The following is a 22439-nucleotide window of genomic DNA, read 5'->3' as shown; positions in this document are numbered from 1 at the left end:
TGCTGTTGCTGTTGTTGTTGCTGTTGCTGTTGTTGTTGCTGTTGTTGCTGTTGCTGTTGCTGTTGTTGTTGTTGTTGCTGCTGCTGCTGCTGTTGCTGTTGCTGTTGTTGTTGCTGTTGCTGTTGTTGTTGCTGTTGTTGTTAGCACAACCTATTTTACCAAACCTGAAGGCAGGAAATTGGCCTGGATTCCACACTCCAAACCAAGAACCAGCCCTCAACTGCACACTGTCCAACAACCATGTCTAGGCATCGTTCTCTGATGGAGAGGCGGCTCAGGGGTGGTAGGGAGAAAACAGTGGAGGAAGGGCACAAACGGCACAGTAAAACCAAATGCTGAAGGGGGTAGAGACAAGCGGCGCCTTTAAAAACAACTGCTACATTTAGTATAGCCTTAAAAATGAGCCGCCCATGGCTGAGACTCGGGTTTCCTCGATAATCCTCTTTTTTCTGTTGTTATTAGTAGATGGGAATAGCTGTGCTGGTTTAGATTCATAAGGAATAGCTTAGAAAAAGGAAAAAGGAAATTAGATTTGGAGGCCGATGAGTTGGGCTGGAACCGGAGGCCGTCGATTTCGGTCGTTGTGATCTTGGCTGAATGTGTCGGCTTTCCTCCGGGGTGAAGTGAGAGGGTTGGCCGAGATGCCTCCGACGTACCGGCTAGATCCGAGGCTAGGAGCCTGTGACTTCCCCTCGGCGGCTTCCGTTATCTCCAAAGTCCTGAAACTCCCTTCAAACATTATCCAGTCATTTCATTTTTATTGCACTGCCAGGCAACATCATGTGTGCATGTGTGCGTGTGTGCATGTGAGTGTATGAGTGTGTGATTGTGTGTGTGAGTGTGTGTGCGTGTGTGCGTGTGAGTGTGTGAGTGTGAGTGTGTGTGTGTGTGAGTGTGTGATTGTATGTGTGAGTGTGTGTGCGTGTGTGCGTGTGAGTGTGAGTGTGTGTGTGTGAGTGTGTGTGTGAGTGTGCGTGTGAGTGTGTGAGTGTGAGTGTGTGTGTGTGTGTGTGTGAGTGTGCGTGTGAGTGTGTGTGCGTGTGAGTGTGAGTGTGTGTGTGTGTGTGTGATGGTGCTGATGGGCAGGCCTCGTCCTGGGGTTGTGCTGTATTTGGTGGGGGCTGAGAAGTCACCGAATGACCTACACAATAAGGTTATAAAGCTGAAATTTCTCAAAGCGACGTTCATTTTTATCAGTTTCTAGGGTTTCCTTCCTTCTTCACCCACCCCCAGCGAGGATGCTTTCCAGGAGCCATTATTCATTTGGCCGCTGCTCTTCGGTGGGGCTCCTTCTCTGCCCACAAGACAGTTTCTTTCTGTTCTGTACTCGGGCAGATTAGGACCAGCCACAGCCTGTTTTGTTCCTGGAAATATAGCCTGGAGATTCACTATCTGTGCACACACACACACACACACACACACACACACATACACACACACACACACATACACATACACACACACTTCCAGAGTTCATTCATAAAGAGGAGCCCATCTTCTCAGGGCCCTTTAAGGGGATCATCGCACAGATGCCCCCCCAGATTCCTAGGTCAGGGCTTCTTGCTCAGTCTCCTGGGCGGCCTTCAGACCCTGGAGGGCTTCCCAGCACCCCCTCTGGTACCGAGGCTCATCCTCCCTCCATTTTCTTTTCTCTCTTTTCCAAACCTCTCCAGGTGCTCGATGTTGGCCACTTGGTGGTCATGCCCGGCATCGTGGACTCTCACGTGCACATCAACGAGCCAGGCCGCACTGCCTGGGAGGGATTCCACTCGGCCACCAGGGCGGCAGCAGCTGGAGGCATCACCACCCTCGTGGACATGCCACTGTACAGTATACGGGGCCGGGGAGAGGATGCTCGGGAAGGGATGGAGGAAAGGAGGGAGGACGGGGGTTCAGAAAGGGGTGAAAGAGTCCACCGGCTAAAACACGCCCCTGAGGACTCCCACGAATGGCTCATGGGAAGAGAAGTCTACCTACCTGCATGGCATTGACCAGCATTTAATAGTTTTATTTATTTTTTATTTTTTTAAACCCTTAACTTCTGTGTATTGGCTCCTAGGTGGAAGAGTGGTCAGGGTGGGCCATGGGGGTCAAGTGACTTGCCCAGGGTCACACAGTTGGGAAGTGTCTGAGGCCGGATTTGAACCCAGGACCTCCCGTCTTTAGGCCTGACTCTCCATCCACTGAGCCACCCAGCTGCCCCCATTTAATAGTTTTATGTGACTTCAAATTTCCTTTCTGTAGATTTAGAGCTCCAAGGGACCTTAGCCATCGCCTAGCCTAATCTTCATTTGACAGATAAGGAATCGGAAATAATAACGGCAATAGTAACTAGCATTCACATTGTATGTTGAGGATGGCAAAGCCCTTTAGAGCTGCTCCCTCATTCCATTTCCCATAGAAAATGTGAGGGACTTGCCAAGGGAATGAGCAGCAGAGCCACTTGCTCGGGTTCCACATCCGGAGCGCTTTCCATTGCTCCACACTGTCTCTTGAAAAAATAAGGACAGCCTTGTGGGGGGGGGGGACAAAAAATGTGACGTGGAGTCCAGAGGACTTCCCAGCCGTGAGAGCACGAGGGAATCGTTTACCTTCCTGGCCTTGAGTCGCTTCATCTATTGAGAGACGCCCCTTCCAGATGTACATCAATGGTTCTGTCACTTAAACCCTCTAAGCCTCAGTTTCCCCATCTGTGAAATAGAAATAAATGATACTCAGACTAGCTACCTTTTGGGGTTATGAGGTACCGGCAAGCTTTAGACTGTCAGAGTCAACAGGAAGTCATTAAGCAGCGACTCTGTGCCAGGCACCGTTCACGGAAATCGAGAAAAGGCCACATCGATGGAACATTTGCCATCCTTCCTCGAGTATCATTTTAGCTGGATGAGATGAGGCCATGGCTGATGGTCAGAACCGTCTCCACCTTCCAGACCACTGAGGTGACCACACTGACCCCAGGCCTGGGGGGTGGAGGGAGCTGAGAAGGATCAGAAGAATTCCATTCAAATCTCACTTGTGACGCTCTTTACCTGCGTTGTCGTTGAGTCATGGCAGACTCTTCACAACCCCAGCTGGGGTTTTCTTGGCAGACATACTAGAGTGGTTTTGCATTCCTTTTCCAGCTCATTGTACAGATGAGGAAACTGAGGCAAACAGGGGTAAGGGATTTATCCAGGACAACACAGCAAAGATGCTGGAATAGTTTTTCATTTCATTCTACAGATGAGGAAACTGAGGCAAACAGGGGTAAGAGAATTATCCAGGATAACACAGCAAAGATACTGGAATAGTTTTTCATTTCATTCTACAGATGAGGAAACTGAGGCAAACAGGGGTAAGGGACTTATCCAGGATAACACAGCAAAGATGCTGGAATAGTTTTCCATTTCATTCTATGGATGAGGAAACTGAGGCAAACAAGGGTAAGGGACTTATCCAGGATAACACAGCAAAGATACTGGAATAGTTTTTCATTTCATTCTACAGATGAGGAAACTGAGGCAAACAGGGGTAAGGGACTTATCCAGGATAACACAGCAAAGATACTGGAATAGTTTTTCATTTCATTCTACAGATGAGGAAACTGAGGCAAATAAGGGTAAGGGACTTATCCAGGATAACACAGCAAAGATACTAGAATAGTTTTTCATTTCATTCTACAGATGAGGAAACTGAGGCAAACAGGGGTAAGAGACTTATCCAGGATAACACAGCAAAGATGCTGGAATAGTTTTTCATTTCATTCTACAGATGAGGAAACTGAGGCAAACCAGGTTAAATGACTTGACCTACGTGTCTGAGGCTGTGGTCCAGACTCCAGGCCCAGAGCTTCCCCTTACCACCTGTGTCTCTTTGGGAGTAAATGACTTCACTTCCGAGGACTAGCTGACCTCCAAAGGCCCCCTTTCTAGGGTTTCAGTGGCCAGATGCCCCCACGACCAGGAGCTCTCCGTTAAAAAGCCCAGCGAGCCCAGCCCCAGAGCAGGCCAGAGAAGCCGAGAAGGCTGACAGGTTGGCTCCTTACAGCAGCTGAGCTTAGCACCTACTTGGCAAGAATCGTTAGTTAGAGGAGGGACTCCTGGGAGCTGCTTGGAGGGCGCAGAACTGCTGGTCTCATCTGGGTGGCTTGTGAGGTGCTGGGAGCAGAGCCCTCCCAGCCCCCCCAGGCCCTGCCCATCCATTCTCAGAGGGGGCTCTGCTCTGCTCTGCTCTGCTCTGCCCCCCCGGCCCCCCACGGTGGGCACCCCACGATTTAATTAATTCCCAAACAGACAAGCAGCTATTTCTGGTCCCCCCTTTTTGGCTCTTTGTCGTGATGGCTTCCTACTTTGTAACTGCTCCCAGCCTTCCTCTGGCCTAAAGCTCAGGTTTCCTTGCTGGGTTTATTAAGCATCTGAGCTCTTCCTCCCCTCCCCCTCCAACTTCTCCGAATGGGTCAGGGGCTTCCAGGCAGAGGCCAGCTCACCCCTGCCTACATTGTGCTTTAAGGTTTGCAAACCGCTTCAATGAGTTCATTTGACTTTCATCACAACCCTGTGAAGGGGGCACGACTGTTAGCTTCCTTGTCCCCATTTTACAGATGAGGAGCCTGAGTCTGAGAGGAGGGAAGGGATTTGCCCAGATCACAAAGCAGGATTTGAACTGAGCTCCAAGTCCTCCTCTGGCAGCCTCAGTCTTTTCAACACCATTTCCAACAAGTGGTTGAACCTCCTTTGGTTCTAAAGCCCCAGATCTGAGAAGTTTTTTTTTGTTTTGTTTTGTTTTGTTTTGTTTTAACCCTTAACTTCCGTGTATTGGCTCCTAGGTGGAAGATTGGTAAGGGTGGGCCATGGGGGTCAAGTGACTCGCCCAGGGTCACACAGCTGGGAAGTGTCTGAGGTCAAATTTGAACCCAGGACCTCCCATCTCTAGGCCTGACTCTCCATCCACGGAGCTCCCCAGCTGCCCCCTCTGAGAAGATTTGAATGTGAATTTGGAGGTCATCTAGCCCAACTCTTCGGAGGGGCGGCCTGCCAAACCCTGGAAAAACGAGGACCCCCTCCCCAGCCGCCGCCTCTGCTCTCCGGGGCGGGGCGGCGGATCAGGGCCCCTTCCGTGCTGAATGCAGGGGCCGCCACCATTGGGCTTCCCTCCCAAGCCGGGCCTCCACTGCTACGGCCCTTTGGGGGAGGGGCGGGCAGAAGGAGGATTTCCTCAGAGAACCTCCTACAGACGACGGTAGGACGGCAGAGGACCCCTCCCCTCCCCCCCTTCAAACAAGAGGCCGCCCAGCTCTGTGGAAGCCCGACTTCCGGCGAAGCTCAGCCTCAGTTGGCCCCCCCGTAACTGCAGCCCTTCCCATCGGCTATTTGGCCCTGCGGTGCCGCCACAAGCCCAGACGCGGCCTCTTGGCTCCCTCTTTCCGGGGCTGCCTGGAATTACACGTGAGCCGACACTGCCCCCTCCTGGGCGACTCTGGTTTTCCGATGCTCGGGCGTCCTCGTGGGGGATCCACGGAGAACCCCGGAGGGGAGCGAGTTCCGAGGCCAGCGTGGCCATTCCCTGACTTTACAGAGGGGGAAACTGAGACCCGGGAGGCGGAAGTGACCGAGTTCACCCCCTAATGAGCCCCAGTTCACCCAGGGAGTGAGAGTCAGCGGTGGATTAGAGAACAGGTCCTCCGATTCCAGCCATGACTCTCATTGCCTGGCGCCATGTTGTCTTACCCAAGGGAAGATTTGCACCCAGAGCAGGATCCGACACTGTGCTTTGCTCATTAGCTCAACTTGACGCCAGGGGGTAGCCTGGGTATGTCAGTGGATGGAGAGCCAGGCCTAGAGACAGGAGGTCCTAGGTTCAAATCCAGCCTCAGACACTTCCCAGCTGTGTGACCCTGGGCAAGTCACTTGACCCCCGTTGCCTACCTTTACCACTCTTCTGCCTTGGAGCCAATACAGAGTATTAAATTAAATTAAATTAAAACCCTCACCTTCCATGACTCCAAGATGGAAGGTGAGGGTTTTAATTGAATGAATGAATGAATGAATGAATGAATGAATGAATGAATGAATGAATGAATGAAATAAACTTGACTCCAGTGAGTCCCTGGAGCACTAGAGGACACAGGCTGGCACTGTCCAGCAGTGGCAGACATTTCTGTGGCCTTTAAATGCTGCTCTCCTGCTGTCTCTTCTCTCCCCTTCCTTGTCTCTCTTCCACTCCCAAAGCATTCTACAGAGCTGTTAGCGCCCCCAGAGGGCTGCCTGCTCTGCAGTCTGAAAGGGCACCAAGAGCCACCCACGGGTCCCCCACACTTACAAGCCCCAATTCGCTCCCACACCTTTGGGGGTTCTTGGCTCCTTCCTTAGCCACACCCAGGAGGAAACACAAGTGACTCATCCCTTCTGCCTCTCTAGGAACTGCCAGCCTCCGACCACCACCCTGAGCAATCTCTACACCAAGCTCCAGGCGGCCAGAAGGCAATGCCACGTGGACGTGGCCTTCTGGGGCGGCCTCATCCCTGGGAATGCTGTGAGTTACCGACGGCTCTTTACTGGCCCTAGACTTGAACCCCCTCCCTGAAAGCTCCAGAAGCAACCCTGGCATGTAGAAGGCAGACAGGAAACAGCGGCCGTCCAGCCCGTTAGCAAGCACTTGTTAGACCCTCTCAAGGGATTCAAAGGAAGGCAAAAGCGGGCATTTCCTTCAAGAAACAACATGCGAATGACTACACGGGAGCTAAATCTAGCCGGTGGGGAGAGAGTCTCAGCGGGAAGGCGCCAGCTGTGGGGAGGGTCAGGGAGGGGGGGCTGGTCCAGGCTTCCGACGGCTCAGATTGGAGCTGGATCTCGAAGAAAGCCTCGCAGTCTGCGAGTCTGTGGAATGGATCAATCCACTCCCTTAGGAAGAGCCTGTTCTACGTCAGGCCTTGTGCCGGGTCCTCCACATCCCAGCACAAAATGCTGGCAGTGTTTGCCTTCAGGAAACGTGCTTTCTCCCTGGTCTGGGCTTCCTGGGTCCCCTCTCCTGAGCTCCCTTCTTTTCGGAGGGCGCCAGCCTTCCCATCATCTCACTTTCGCTGGTGTTGGGGGAGCTTTGAAGAATAATAATGACTTCTGGCATTGCACGGCTACGATGTGAGATTTCAGGACTCCAGAGTTAGAGTTCCGAATCTGGAACCCAGGAATGTTTTTTTTTTTTAATTTTTATTTTGAATATTTTCCCCAGTTACATGTTTCATGTTTTTTCCCTCTTCCCAACCCCTCCCATCTTCCCTACAGCTGACATGCAATTCCACCGGGTTTTACACGTATCATTGATCGAGACCTAATTCCATATCATTGATAGTTGGACTAGAGTTATCGTTTAGTGTCTGCATCCCCAATAATATTCCCATCAGCCCATGTGTTCAAGCAGTTATTTTTCTTCTGTGTTTCCTCTCCTGCAGTTCTTCCTCTGAATGTGGGCAGCGTCTTTTCCATAAGTCCCTCAGCCTTGCTCTGGATCATTCATTGCTGCTAGTAGCAAAGTCAGTTACATTGATTGCGCTACAATGTATCAGTCTCTGTGTACAATGTTCTCCTGGTTCTGCTCCTTTCACTCTGCATCACTTCCTGGAGGTCTTTCCAGTTCACATGGAATTCCTCCAGTTCATTATTCCTTTGAGCACAATAATATTCCATCACCAACATATACCTCAATGTGTTCAGCCATTCCAGGAATGGTTTTGCTAACATTTGGCTAACTGAATTTCAGAAGGATTGCTTGGCTTTGTAACCTGATAGATCTTCCTCAAGACATTTAGAAACATTCTTCTAAAAGGGCATCCAGCAGTTTCACAAGATTGCTGTCACAGGGATCATCCCAGGACACACACATGCACACACATGTACACATGTTCTACACCAGCATATACATGCACGTGTGCACAAACCAGTTAAGGATTCCTGATCTTGAGCCTCTTCTCATTGATCAGTGAATTAGCAGGCATTGATGAAGTTCCTACTTGGTGCCCAGAATTGCTAAGAATAAAGAATTTAAAGAAAAGCAAAAGCCTAGGTTTGAGTAAGCCCCCAGCTTGCTGTACTCTGGTGCCTGCGGCCCGGTTTTCTCCTGCTCTTGTCTGGCCCCCACCAGACACTCAGTGATTCCATTGGCCGCCTCCCCAAGGCCCTGGCCAAGCACTTGACCCCAATGGAAGGCTCTGGCCTGAGGGTTTCCTTTTTTCCCTCTTCTAGGCTGAACTCAAACCCATGATGAAGGCTGGAGTGCCGGGATTTAAGTGTTTCCTGATTGACAGCGGAGTGGAGGAATTCCCCAACGTGGGCATCAAGGACCTGCACGTGGCGATGAGGGAGCTGCAAGGGACAGACTGTGTCCTTCTGGTCAGTGTGCCCTCACCCCGCCGGCTATTCCCAGGCCGTGTTCCAGGAGAACACGCAGAGATCTCCCTTCCCCTGGGCGGGTGGCCTAACCAGTGGGCATCCTCTATGCATTCAGCATCAGCAGAGAATCCTGGATCAGAAATGAAGGGACGCGGCGTGGATAGAGCTAGAGCGCCGCCTCCAAACCCAACCAATCGGTCAGTAAATGTCTATTAAGCACCCGCTCAACGCCAGGCCCTGGGCAAAGTGCCGGAAGCAGAAAGGCCCGAGTTTAAATCTGGCCTCTGGCACCTACTGACTATGTGACTCTGGACACATCATTCAATCTCTCGGGACTAACAGTTCAAGCTTCTCAGGGATGTCGGACTCTTTGTGGCCTCTTTTGGGCTTTTCTTGGCAAAGATACCGGAACGGTTTGCCATTTCCATCTCTGCCTCATTTCGTAGATGAGGAAACAGAGGCAAAGAGGGTGAAGTGACTTGCCCAGGGTCATACAGCTAGTACGTGTCAGAGGCCAGATTTGAATTCAGGTCTTCCAGACTCCAGGCTGGGTGTTCTCTCTGCGGCACGACCTGCTGCCCTAATCTTTCTTTACTGGGGCAATTCTCTGAGGCTAAATATTCAGAGAAAATGCTGCCCTGAACGGGTGGAAGTCTCCTTCTCGAAGAATCCCCAAAGTCAGCGAAGACCCAGGCCGAGGTCCTGCCCCGGCCTCGTGTTCGGATAGAAATTCCCCGGAGTCTGCGCGTCCATCTGGAATCATTTAGTAGATCGTGAAAGCCGTTGGAGAGAGAAGCAGCAAATAATCGCGCGGCCGAATCCCGAGCCACGAGGCCACCCTGCTTCCTCCGGCCTTTCCTGGGCTCCGGGGCTGGACAGACGACCCAGGCTGGCCACAGGCCAGTCTTCTAGCCTCTGGGAGTCACGGGGGACAAGAGGAAGCGTCTTCCACAGTGAGGCTCGCTGCACGCCTTGTTCTTAGCCCAGCCGAAGGTGGGGGAGGCCGACGTGGATTTTAACCAGGAAAGAGGGGGACAAATCCGTATTCAATCCACACACTAGTGTAGACAGAATACTGCGGGAGGCGCTGGGGGAGACATAGAGCTCTTGGCTAAGAATCCCCAGGAGGCCTCGCCACCAAGTGGGGCTGTCCGGACTTTCCTCAGAGACTCTGCGATGGGGAGCGCCGCCGGCTCTCAGGGCAGCACCTCGCTCTCGGGACCGCCGTCATGATTAGCAAAGGTTTCCCGCCATTGAGCCTAACGCGGCCTCTTCGCAACACCCGCCCATCGGTCATGGTTCTGCCATTTGGGAGAAGGAGAATCGGCTCCACCCGGCCTCCAGTCACAGCCCTTCAGACGCTGATGCATGGCCACCGGGGCCCCTTGGAGGCAGCCCTTCAGCCTCAGATGGAACGGACGCCAGGCCTTGCTGATCAGCCTTCCTCGGGCAGCCTTCCTCTTCCCTTTGTAAAGGTCTCGCTTAACGGCGGCCCCTTCACTGGACACAGTTTCTCCTCTGATGATTTGGCCGGCGTAGAAGAAATCGGGACAGTGACCACTGGAGTGCTCTCTGGAAAGAGACAGAGACAGAGAGAAAAAGAGAGAGAAAAGGAGAGAAAGAGAGAGAAGAGACAGACAAAGACAGAGACAGGGACAGGGACAGAGAGAGAAAAGGAGAGACAGAGAAAAGAGAAGAGAAGAGAAGAGAAGAGAAGACAAGAGAAGAGAAGAGAAGAGACAGAAAGAGAGACAGAGACAGAGAGAGGAAGAGAAACAGAGAGAAAGGGAGAGAAAAGGAGAGACAGAGAGAAGAGAAGAGAAGAGAAGAGAAGAGAAGAGAAGAGAAGAGAAGAGGAAAGGAGAGGAGAAGAGAGAGAGAGGGACAGAGAGAGGAAGAGAGAGAAAAGGAGAGAGACAGACAGACAGAGACAGAGACAGGGATAGGGACAGAAAGAGAGACAGACAGACAAACAGACAGAGACAGAGAGAGGAAGAGAGACAGGGACAGAGAGAAAAGGAGAGAGAAGAGAGAGAAAAAAGGATAGAAAGACAGAGACACAGAGAGACAGAGACAGAGAGAGGGAGGGAGAGAGAGAGAGACAGACAGACAGACAGACAGACAGACAGACAGACAGACAGACAGAGACACACAGAGAGAAACAGAGATAGAGCCAGAGCCAGAGAGAGAGAACTTCCGCCCTTTCCTTTGGGCTGTGGGCTGGCCGTGTCTCACTGCTGACTCACCCAGAACTTGGGGTTGGCCAAAGCTCCCAGTTCTTTTCCCCCAGAATGCTGCCCGGCCACACTTTTTTTGCTCTGAACTCAAGTCCGAGACTCCAAATTGCTCGCTGCCAGATTTGTTTCTTATGAGACTCGGTTCATCATTCTCACCTGTTGAGATCTTTGGGGTTGATTCTTTCCTCCCGGGAAGGACTTGCCATTATGATCTCCCTTTTCACACGACAAAGTTGAGTTAAACAGAGTTTAAGTGACTTGCTGGAGGCCACACAGCTAGTAAGTGTCTGAGGCTGGGTTTGAACTCGGGTCTTCCTTGCCCCAGGCCTGGTACTCTAACCACGGCACCACCTCACTGTCGCTAATCTGGAAAAGAATCCATGAGGGAAGACTCCATGGCATGGGGACCAGATCCCTGGGTGGGTGTTAGAAGACCTGCCTTACCATTCGGATGCTATTATTAACTCCCTGTGTGACCTTGAGCAAGTCTCCAGGCTGTCATCTCCTCGGTGGCAGAATGGTGGATTTAGATCAGATGAAGTCTGAGGAGTAGGGGGACAGTGGATGGAGTGCCGGACCTGGACTCAGGAAGACCTGAGTTCAAATCCATCCTCAGATACTTCCTAGCTGTGTGACCCTGGACAAGTCACTTCAATATTTGCCTCAGTTTCTTCATCTGTCAAATGAGCCAGAGAAGGGAATGGCAAACCGCTCCAGTATCTCTGCCAAGAAAACCCCAATGACTGAACACCAGCAAAGGTCTCTTTCAGTCCTAATGTTCGAGGATCCCGTGACAAATGCAAAGTGTAAGTGGGGACACCAGAGCCTCCTCCCCCCTTTTTAAAACCCTTCCCTTCCATCTTGGAGTCAATACTGTGAGTGGTCAGGGCTAGGCAATGGGGGTGAAGTGACTTGCCCAGGGTCACGCAGCTAAGGCCAGATTGGAACCCAGGACCTCCCATCTCTAGGCCTGACTCTCCATCCACTGAGCCCCCCAGCTACCCCCGTCAGAGCCCATTTTGATTTCTCTTCTCGCCTGGATTCTTTTCTGCAGTTTCATGCGGAGGAGGACGTGGATCTGGAGAAATCCGCCCTTGGAGGTAAGTTACGCGGAACCCACGTGCCTGCGAGTCTGACTTCTGTCCTCGTCCCGTCATGGAGCATGACGATACTCTGATTCTCATCTTCTCGTTCCGATCCATTTTGCTGTTAGCCTTTATCTATTCGTTCATTTATTTATTTGTTGATCCGTTTATCTGATTCTATGAGAATTAAATCTGCCAGGATTCTTGGGGTGAAGGAGGCAGGCGCAGGCCCCTGTTTCATCCCCGTTCTGGGCGTCTTCTCTTGGCCGATGCTAAGGGGACAGACGGACTCGGGGCTCCCCGCTCGCTCCGGGGCATCGTCCTCGTACGGCCACTTCCTGAACCAAAGTCTGCCGCCTTCTGTGTTATTGGAGCGACTCACTCGGACGAAATCCCAGACGTGCGGAAGCAGTGCCCGGCAGAATGGCTTACAGGGCCTCGGCTCAGGAGGCGGAGGACCGGGTTCTAATCCTGCCTCCTGGACTGATTTCCTGGGTCTTGGTAGACACGTCACTGCACTGACCTGGGTCCCAGGGCCCTCCTCGGGTGGGACTGCGGAGCTTCGAAGGCCCTTCCCAGATTCCAGTGTGTGGCTTCCTTCAGTGGCCAGTGTTCCAGGGCCTCTTGTGGGCCAGGCACTGGGCCAGGCCTCGGGGATACAAAGACGAGGAACTAAACTGTGCCGAGGCCGGCAAGTTTGAAGAAATCAGCCACGTACGCTTGCACCAAAGTGGGTGCTTTTCCCCGTCTATATTTGCTCCTTCGTGCTTTTTTATGGTGATCGGGCACCGCCGAGGTACTGACTCGAGGCCTCTCCCGAGGCAAATACCCCCTTTTGGCCACTGATGCCCTGGACAGCTTTGGGTAGAGTTTTTTTGTCTTTGTTTTGTTTTTAAACCCTTCCCTTCTGTCTGTGTATTGGCTCCAAGGCAGAAGAGCTGGGCCATGGGGGTCAAGTGACTTGCCCAGGGTCACACAGCTGGGAAGTGGCTGAGGCCAGATTTGAACCCAGGACCTCCCGTCTCTAGGCCTGATTCTCCATCCACTGAGCTCCCCAGCTGCCCCCTCAGAACTGCTTCTAAATGAACATGGCATTAGAGATTTAAAGCCACTAGGGATCTTGGAGCCGTCAAAGCCAATTCCCTTCATGTTACAAATGAGGAAACCGAGGCACCAAGAAGTCTAGTTTCTTGCCTAGGGTTACACAGTTATTAAGTCTTGTGTCTACACACAGGACTTGAACTCGGGTCTTCCTGACTCTAGGTCCAGTACTCCATCCACAGAGCTTCCAAGCTGCCTGTGACCGGAGAATTCTTATATCTGAGGGCAGTGAGGTGGCTCAGCAGATCGAGAGCCAGGTCCGGAGAAGAGAGCTCCCGGATTCCAATCTGGCCTCCTCAGACACGTCCTAGCTGTGTGACCCTGGACAAGTCACTTAAATCCCATTGCCCAGCCCTTACTGCTCTTCTGCCTTGGGACCAATAAACAGAATTGATTCTCTGCCCCCACTTTTTTCCTTAACTCTTTATAATAGTTAAGATGATGTTAAAAGAAAGAGTTGAGGAAAGAAGTTGGGGCAGGGAATGCTTGTATTCCTAAAGACCAAACTGTTCCCTGAGTCCGGTGGGTTCGGGATCGTAGGAGCCAGCCCGATCCAGGTGACATTTATTGGAGTAAAGGCTGAGCTCGGGAGGGGCCCGTGTGGCCTAGCCCCATCTTGTCCTTTCACGGATGGTGACTTGGCTCGGTCTGGAGCAGGGCACAGGCTCGAACCCTTGCCCTGGGACTGAATCCAGCACCCTCGCCACGCTGCCTCCCCTTACCAAGAAGTGTTTCTGGTGGCCCCTGAGTGCTACAGATAGATGGAGGGTCTGAGAAGGTGCCAAACAAATGGTCTGTCCCTTTGTCCGCCTACGGGCTTCCACAGCCCCTCTGGGGTTCAGGACGGCGGTGTGGGCCCGTGTGGGCGCCCTGACCGTCCCTCTCATCCTCCTCTGGCTGCAGAACCTTCCGAGTACCGCACGTTCCTAGCCTCCCGCCCAGACGCCATGGAGGTGGAGGCGATCCGGACGGTCAGCGAGCTCTGCCTCCAGTACAAGTAAGTGGGGACGAGGGGCTCGTGGGTGTCGCGCAGCAGAGCGGGGGCCACAGACCCTCCGGGCTGCTTTCAGAGATGCCTTCGAGGCTTCCCCGAGCTGCCCCGTCTTGACACATTAAACTGTTCTCTGGGTCTCTAGTGCTTGGCACGATGGCACCTAGTAGCTGCTTGTCACGCACTGCCGCAGGCACTAGAGAGCCAGACCCAAAAGGGAAAGCAGGCCCCACTCCCCGGGAGAATGATGGAGACGGCTCGCCCGCCAGGTCCTCGGTGGATGCCCACATCTCGCTGGCTCGCCTGGAGTCAGAGGGGAAGGCACACAACCCGCCACAGCCTCTCCTCCCTCTGCTGACAGGGTGAGATGCCATATCGTCCACCTCTCCACGGCACGAGCCCTGCCGATCATCCGGGAGGCCAGGCGGAAGGGCGCGCCGCTCACCGTGGAGACCACCCACCACTACCTCTCCTTGGCTGCTCAGCACGTGCCCCCCGGGGGCACCCAGTACAAGTGCTGTCCTCCCATCAGGAGCAAGCACAATCAGGTGACTTGTGGGCAGCTGCGGGGCCGGGGGGCGGATGGGGATGGGCACCAGGCGGCTCAGTCCCTTCTCTTCACCTTGACATTGTAGAAAGAAAGAAAGAGCTTCATCAGCCTCCATCGGGGGTCACAATGCCAGAGACAGAACTCGCCCTCGGGTCTCCCTGGTTTTCCATCCACTAGACACCGAGCTGCCTCTCTCTTCCTAAGAACGTGCCGCATTCTAGAAGTGCCTTTTCTTCCTTTCTTTCCCCCAACCCTCACTTTCCATCTTAGAATCAATACTATGTGTTGGTTCCAAGGCAGAGGTGCCATAAGGGCGAGGCAGGAGGGGCTAAGTGACTTGTCCAGGGTCATACAGATAGGAAATGTCTGAGTCAGATTTGAACCCAGGACCTCCATCTGACTCTCTATCCACTAAACCAGCCAGCCACCCCCTATGAATGCCTTTTCGAATACTGAATATTTTCTTCTCCAATATAAGTCCTATTTCCCCACATTTGCTCAGGTCTCAATCTGGTCAGCTAATAGATTCTCTATTAAATGAGGCAACATGGAAAATGCTTTGTGAACCTCCAAACACTGTAGCAATAAAGGCTAGAGCTTAGCCTGCCTTTTCTTTGAACGGTCAAACCTACAAATCCAGTTGTAAGACGGGTCGTCCTCCCTCACGAGGCACCTGTGGTCTGGCTCTCCAGTCAGCATTGCCCTGTTTGGGGCCGTTATTCCTGTAAGGGAGGCTGGACAGCCTGGCCGCCCAGCCGCCCAACTGCCCAACTGCCCAGCCACCCAACTGCCCAGCCACCCAGCCGCCCAGCCGCCCAACTGCCCAGCTGCCCAGCTGCCCAGCCACTCAGCTGCCCAGCTGCCCAGCCGCCCAACTGCCCAGCCACCCAACTGCCCAACCGCCCAACCGCCCAACTGCCCAACTGCCCAGCCACCCAGCCACCCAGCCGCCCAGCCGCCCAGCTGCCCAACTGCCCAACTGCCCAGCCGCCCAACTGCCCAACTGCCCAGCTGCCCAGCCACTCAGCTGCCCAGCCACTCAGCTGCCCAGCCGCCCAGCTGCCCAACTGCTCAGCCGCCCAACTGCCCAGCCGCCCAACCGCCTGCCCCTTACTGAGCAGGGCCCCAAAGCCCAGGAGCACCCCCGCAGGGGCTCTGACCCTGCCTCGTCCTTCCTTCCCAGGACCAGCTGTGGAAGGCCCTCCAGGACGGGAACATCGACCTGGTCATCTCGGACCACTCGCCCTGCACCGCAGACCTGAAGCACTTGGAGAGCGGTGACTTCCTCCAGGCGTGGGGAGGCATCTCCTCCCTGCAGTTAGGTAAGAAGAACTCAGGAAGTGTCTCTCCTGGCAGGAAGCCCCAGAGAAACCTGCCTTGCCGTGGGGCATGGCTAGAGGGCTGGACTTGGGCTCAGGGAGATCTGAGTGTGAATTCTGCCTCCCTCCCCTCCTAGCCAGGGGCTCTGGGCAAGCACTTAGCCTCTCCAGAGCCAGATTCCGCACCCATAAAAAGGAAGAATAATAAGAGCATCGACCTCACCAGGGCCGAATGAGGTAATAAATGCACGGAAAGTGCTTTGCCAACCTACAAGCCTGCCAGCCGTGGTTACTAGTCCTGCTATATTCCTTTTGTTGTCGTTGTTCAGCCGCCCAAGGGCCCCCTTTCCCCTCCCAGAGGAGCCCCAGGATGCTTTTACACCCACTATTATTGGGTTACTTTCATCGTTATCATTCTAGTGCTTCGGGGAGTCTTGCTCAGGTAGGGGGGAGACTCACCAAAGGGCATCAGCCCTTTCCAAAGCACACTGCTGTGTACACAGTAGGTGCATAAACATGCCTCATTCATTCATTCATTCATTCATTCCAACTTTGAAATTCTCTGGCTAACGGCAGTTTCAAATCCTCTCCCTTCCTCCCTCTGTATTCCCAGCATGCTTTGTGCCCCACTTTGCTTCCCCACAGGTCAAAGCCTCAGGGTGGGTCTAATGGGCTGCTGGTACACGCTGGCCCTCCTGGGGATGCCCAGGCCCTGGGAGGGACATTGAAAAGTTGGCCTTGGAGGAGCTCGGTAGAGGCCCTTAGGAAAGCCTCGGACCCTGCAGCGTGGAGCACAGGGACCCCAGACAGAGACTTCTCCACCTCTTCTGGGGCCAGGCAACTTTCGAAGACTCTAAGTTGAGAAAACCCTCAGCTGGTCATCAGAGATGTGGGTTTGAGGTTCCTCTGACCTGCTGCCACTCGGGTACATGACCTCAGCCCTCTCAGTCTTCTTTTTGTTTTTTAAACCCTCGCTTTCCATCTTGGAATCAATATTGTGTATTGGTTCCAAAGAAGAAGAGCGCTAAGGGCGAAGTCACAGGGGTTGAGTGACTTGTCCAGGGTCGCACAGCTAGGAAGTAAGCATCCGAGGTCAGATCAGAACCCAGGACCTCCTATCTCTGTGCTTGGCTCTCAATCCCCTGAGTCACTCAGTTGCCCCCTCGGTCTCCTTTAGGCTTCTTTAATTCTCTCCCAAATAAAAGGAGGCATTTGAACTCCATGATCAAGTACAAGACTGAGGGTTTTGTCCTAGAGAGCCATTGTTGGTTTTTGTATAGAGGGCCAGGAGGTGGCATGGTTAAATCTGGTTTTAAGGAATGCCAATTTGCCAGCTTCCTTTTCCACTGAGGCCCATGTGCCTAGGATGGAGGGGGTTAACCGTCCTCACACAGCTTCGGGCTTCCTGGCAGCTGCCTTCTGCTACGCAGGCCCTCTGACAGCAGCAGCCTGCGCTCTGCTCCAGATGCCAATGGGAACACTGGCAAGTTCCTGGCAGTCTCTGCCAGTGACCCAGATACAGCTCCAGATTTCCGTTTGGTGGATTGGACAACTTCTGGGCTAAACTTTGCAAGGCTGAATGTTACCCCAGGTGACATTTGCACCAGCAGAAATCAGTGAAAAACCTGAACAGTAAACAGTGAGAGAGAAGGCTTAAGTTTTCCATTCTCCTTCTGTAAGCAAAGATCTGTAACATTCACGCCTCCCTGAGCTCCCACTCCCCACCTAACAAGGAACCCCATTCTGACCTCCTATAACCCCAAGCTGCCTTCAAAGCAGCCACTCCTGAGAAAACCAGTTATTAGCCCCTTCCTCCCTTTGATTGCTTTCTATTATTTGGCGACCACTTGTTTGCACACTACATTTCCCCAGTTTTTAGCCCCTTTCCCCCTTTGATTGCTTTCTATTATTTGGCGACCACTTGTTTGCCCCTCACTCCTTCCCAACAGAATGGAAGCTCTTTGAGGGTTGCCATCACTGTGTACAGTGAAGAACACAGTCGTGGACTCTCACGAAAGGTTGGTTTCATTGAATCCACCTGAGGAGGGCCAAGAAAGCTTTCTCCTAGCCAAGCATGTTAGACCATGTTGTATGTAGGGAACCGACTCAGCAGACACTCATGCCTGTGGCCCCTTCCCATCTCTGTGCAGGACTCCCGCTCTTCTGGACCTCAGCACGACACAGAGGGTTTTCCCTTCATGATGTGGTCAAATTTATGTGCAAGAACCCAGCCAAACTGAGTGGACTCGAGGCACAAAAGGGGTCCTTGCGTCCAGGACAAGATGCTGACCTGGTGATCTGGGATCCAGAGAAGGAGTTTGAGGTAAAGGAAGACAACAGGATGTGCCCACACAGAGAAAATTCAGATCACAACCCAGTGTGAGAGGGGGAAGAAGTACTATGGGAGTTCAGAGGAAAAAGAAACCCTCTCAGGCCAGGTGGGAATGGAGGAGATTCTGAAAGTTAAAAGGCTGCTTGGGGAAGTAAAGTTTAAATTGGACCAGATGGAACTTGAAGAGAAAGCTGATATCCTTCAAGAAATATAGGAATAACGGGCGGCTAGTAGCTCAGTGGCTAGGGGACAAGTGGCTATTAAACACCTGGGTAACACTATTGGTAGAAGTAGTAAAGTCAGAAGGAGGAAAAATTGGGGGGGGGGGGCAAAGACCATAAGCTCGGTCTTTTTTAAACGGCCATCTTCCATTTTAAGATCAGTCTTGTGTATTTAGTTCCAAGGCAGAAGAGTGGTAAGGGTTATTAAGAGCTAGGCAATGGGGATCAAGTGACTTGACCAAGGTCACACCAGATTTGATCCCAGGACCTCCCATTTCTAGGCTGGCTCTCTGCTCACTGAGCCACCTCGCTGCCACTATAAGTTCAGTTTCTTTTTTAAACCCTCATCTTCCGTCTTAGAATCAATACTGGTATCAGTTCCAAGGCAGAAGAGTGATAAGGGCGATAAGGGGGTCAAGTGACTTGCCCAGGGTCACACAGCTGGGAAGTGTCTGAGATCAGATTTCAACCTAGGACCTCCCATCTCTGGGCCTGGTTCTCAATCCACTGAGCCACCCAGCTGCCCCCATAAGTTCAGTATTGATCATATTGAATAGGGAGTGTTGGTGGGACCTCCAGGTGGGAGCTGTACAGGGGCTGCTTCTAGAGCAGAAGAGAAAGCTCTGGATACTCACATCTGACCATCTAGATCCTCCTTCCTTTGCCTCTGGTGGGCCAAAGTTCATAACAGAATAATATTCACAGCCTCCCGTCCCAAACTCCACTTCTCTACCAAGACTAGGTAGGAGAGGTAAGCAGAGTCACTCACCAAAATAATGGTTTCTTTCATTTCAGGTCAAAGAAAGCATGATTCAGCACAAAAACAAGGTACGGCTGTCTTTGTCGGCTCCTCCAGACCTCAGGCCTCCTGAGGGCAGGCTGGGAGGGAACAGAGAAGGGGGTGATGGTGGGCTCTAAGGGCTGCCTCTGCTAGGAAAGGAGGGGAAGCTTTTCTTCCAATTATCACAGATTCATAGGAAGTGACGTAACAGGACCTCTCGCCATCGTGCAAAGTCATGCTGGAAATGTCTGAGTGGATTGTAGAATCTTAGAGTTGGAAGGGGCGCCTCCGAGACCCTCTAATCCAACCTGTACCTGGACAAGAGCCCTTTGTCTTCACACGCACACACACACACACACACACACACACACACACACACATCAGCCAGCCTTTGCTCAAAAGTCTCCAGTGAGGGGACTTCCCTGCCTCCCAAAGCATCCTGTTCCTCTCAGAGAAACTCGAATCATTAGGATGTTGTTTTCTTCCTTCTAGCCAACATTCATTTCTTGGCCAACTACCTTCTGTTCCTATTCTACCATCTAGGGCTAAACAGAGCTAGTCTAGTCCCTCTTTCACATGACTGGTCTCCACCGTCCCCATCCCCCAGGCTCCCTTTTCCAGGCTAAATATCTCTCCTCTATTTCCCCAACCAAGTCCCCTCCGACATGGTCTCCGGGCCTCCCTCTGTCCCGATCACCCTCCTTTGTAGAATAGCCTTCCCAAAGAGGGACCCCAGGAGTCCACCCTGCCTTCCAGGTGGGTGTCCCCAGGGAGAGGGCATCCCCGGGGCCTGGGTGCTCCGCCTCTCTTCAGGAGCCTCGGCAGCTTTCTGCTTCGCTAGGGTTGACTTGCCCCTTGGAATTCTGGTCCACGGACTCCTACCCAGCTTTGCTCTGAACCGTCTAGTCCATCTCGTCCGCTTCCCTACTTGTGAATTGATCTTTTTAAATGTTCTTCCTTAGAGAGTTACTATAAGCAACCAAGTGAGTGACCGACGTGAGTGTCAGTCAGCAAACACTGATTAAGAGCTCAGTATGTGCCAGTGACTGTTCTAAGGGCTCCTCGTAGGAGGCAAAAGGAAAGGCTCTCCTGCTCTTAAGGAGCCTCCATTCGAGCGAGAATGCTTTGGAAAGTGTATTTCACGAAGGGGGCGTGTGAGAGTCATGAACACTGAAGAGGAGGGCGTCTCTTCCTCCCTCTGGCCCCAGGTTTCTCTTCAGTGTAGGCTGGGACACTGCCTTGCTCTGGATCAGGCCACAGCATGCAGGCTGTCTAGTCCCTGCTCTGCCAACACTCAGGATGTGGCCTTGGGCAAGTCATTGCCCTCTGCGGGGCTCAGAGGGCTGTTCTCTACCAGAAGGAGGCTGGCCGAGGCAGTCTCTCCGAGTGTCCTCCAGGAGTCTCTGACCTCCAGGCTCACTTGGTTCTCTAAGGCTGGTCCAAAGGACTCACCGCCCCAAACCTTACAGAAAATGCAGGGCCTGGCACGGCTCTCAGAGCTTTTTCCTGGCTGGAACAAACACCTTCAGGGGGGAAAAGCTCCTTTTTCACATTTGTCTCCTGGTTTCGTCACAGCTGACGCCCTACCTCGGCTTTCGCCTTCATGGAGAGGTTTTTGCTACCGTTGTCCACGGCAACCTGGTTTATCTGAATGGGGAATTTTCGCCGGTACCACAAGGGAATCTGCTTCTGGTGCAATGATCTACCCAGGAAGAAGCTCATCTTCTCCTTCTAGCCGTTTTCAAGGCTCCGCTCAGGCGCCACCTCCTACAGGAAGTCCCCCACCCCGAAGGTTACTTTGTATTTACTCTGTACATATTTTTTACTTCATTATCTATGTACATGTTAGTCCTCACTCCTCACTCTCCAGGAGAATAAACTCCCTGATGGCAAACACTATTTCATTTTTGTCTTTGTATCATTTGTTCGTGATACAGTCGGCAATTAATACATGCTTATTGCATTGTATTGAAGTGAATTAATGGAAGAAAAAGCACGGCACCAAGACTCAACTTCTCATCAATACCGGACACAAGGAGCAGCGAGGTGGCTCAATGGATAAGGTCAGGAGGGCCTGGGTTCAAATCTATCTTAGAATCAATACTAAGAGAAGAGCAGGAAGCTAGAGAGACTTCAAAGAATGCTATTTCCATCATAAGCAAACAAAGGCAGTTCTTCTATAAGTGAAAACAAGAGAGGATTCTCCTTAGAGGCAGCTAGGAATTGTCATAGTGCAGAGTCTAAGCAGGCCTGAGTTCAAATTCAGCCTTAGCTACTTACTAGCTGGGCAATTCTAGGCAACCTCTACCTGCCTCAGTTTCTCCATTTGTGAAATGGGGATAATAACAGCTCCTACCTCCTAGGCTTGCTGCAAGGATCAAATGAGATCATATTTGTAGAGCATTTACTAGAGCCCCTGGCACCTAGTAGGTACTTAAATCCTTGTTACTTGCCTTCCTCATCCACCCCAACTTTGTTTGACCCCTTGGACCCACAGGATGTCACTGATAAGGAATCTGACCAAGAAGAAGGCACCCACTGGTTTCCTTATAACATCAAGGCATAGAGGTCCTGGGTTCAAATCTGTGACCCTGGCTGAGCCACTTAATCCCAATTGCTTAGCCCTTACCACTCTTCTGCCATGGAACCAATACACGGTACAGATTCCAACGCAGAAGGGAAAGGAAAGGAAAGGAAAAAAAAGAAAAGAAAAGAAAAGAAAAGAAAATGAAGGCAGAGGGGGTCGCAGTTATTGTGCCAAATGGGCACTATGAGTGGAGTCCTTCCAGGCCAGGGGCTCCTCCCTTTGTTCTGTGCCCTGGCCCCCTTGGGCAATCTGGGGAAGCTGGTGGACCCCGTCTCCATTTTGGGTTTCCTAGAGCATCAGACAAAGTCTACAGGATTGTAGAAGTAAGCGCTGCTGTGGATATACACTTACCCAAACCCCAAAGGCCCAAGTCCCCGGACCCCAGAGGAAGAGCCCGTGTCCCTGGGCTCGGGAGCTGGCTGGCCTCGCCTCATCTGCTCTCCTGCCCTAGCTTTCCCCTGGCACATTCTCCAGCCCACTCCCCCGGTGGTTGGAAGGCGCCCTTTGGGAGTGGTCAAGCACCAGCTTTGGGGAGAAAGGGAGGATGGGAGCAGGAAATAGGAGGCGATCAGAGAGTCTGGGAGATGGCCAAGACCCTCCTTAACCTCCTGGGCCTGGAATTTCCAGCTCAGCTTCACCCCTTCCTGCGGGCCCAGGCCTGTTTGGTCCTGGCAAATGCTGGGTTCAAGGAAGAACGTTTCCGAACACACTCCAGGCCCTATTTAACGAGGACCCTCGAGTTTGTCAGCTGGGCAGGTGTAGGAGGCCAAGAGAGAAACACAGTCTGTTAGTATAATCTCTGAACCCCATCAGGACCAACGTAGTTTGCAAAGTCTCTGCGCTGGTTTTTGTGACCTGAAAATCAGGTCACA

The 22439-nt window shown here is 52.4% G+C and overlaps 1 protein-coding gene across 1 annotated transcript in view; it reads left to right on the top strand.

Moving 5' to 3' along the window:
* Nucleotides 1-20879, top strand: part of LOC123242805 (allantoinase, mitochondrial-like) — a 27767-nt gene extending 6888 nt beyond the window's left edge. Inside the window, exons 3-13 of the mRNA XM_044670900.1 lie at nucleotides 1674-1825; nucleotides 6396-6510; nucleotides 8217-8363; nucleotides 11655-11690; nucleotides 12120-12147; nucleotides 13690-13783; nucleotides 14139-14325; nucleotides 15511-15649; nucleotides 17797-17969; nucleotides 18995-19027; nucleotides 20556-20879. Coding sequence (XP_044526835.1) covers nucleotides 1674-1825; nucleotides 6396-6510; nucleotides 8217-8363; nucleotides 11655-11690; nucleotides 12120-12147; nucleotides 13690-13783; nucleotides 14139-14325; nucleotides 15511-15649; nucleotides 17797-17969; nucleotides 18995-19027; nucleotides 20556-20681 — 1230 coding nt within the window. The 3' untranslated portion in view covers nucleotides 20682-20879. The remainder of the gene's footprint in view (nucleotides 1-1673; nucleotides 1826-6395; nucleotides 6511-8216; nucleotides 8364-11654; nucleotides 11691-12119; nucleotides 12148-13689; nucleotides 13784-14138; nucleotides 14326-15510; nucleotides 15650-17796; nucleotides 17970-18994; nucleotides 19028-20555) is intronic.
* The last annotated feature ends 1560 nt before the right edge of the window (nucleotides 20880-22439 follow it).

This window comes from Gracilinanus agilis, chromosome 3 (genome assembly GCF_016433145.1).
Source record: "Gracilinanus agilis isolate LMUSP501 chromosome 3, AgileGrace, whole genome shotgun sequence".
Classification (NCBI taxonomy): Eukaryota; Metazoa; Chordata; class Mammalia; order Didelphimorphia; family Didelphidae; genus Gracilinanus; species Gracilinanus agilis.
Note: the sequence above shows the minus strand (reverse complement) of the source record. Positions and strands in the feature narration are given on the sequence as shown.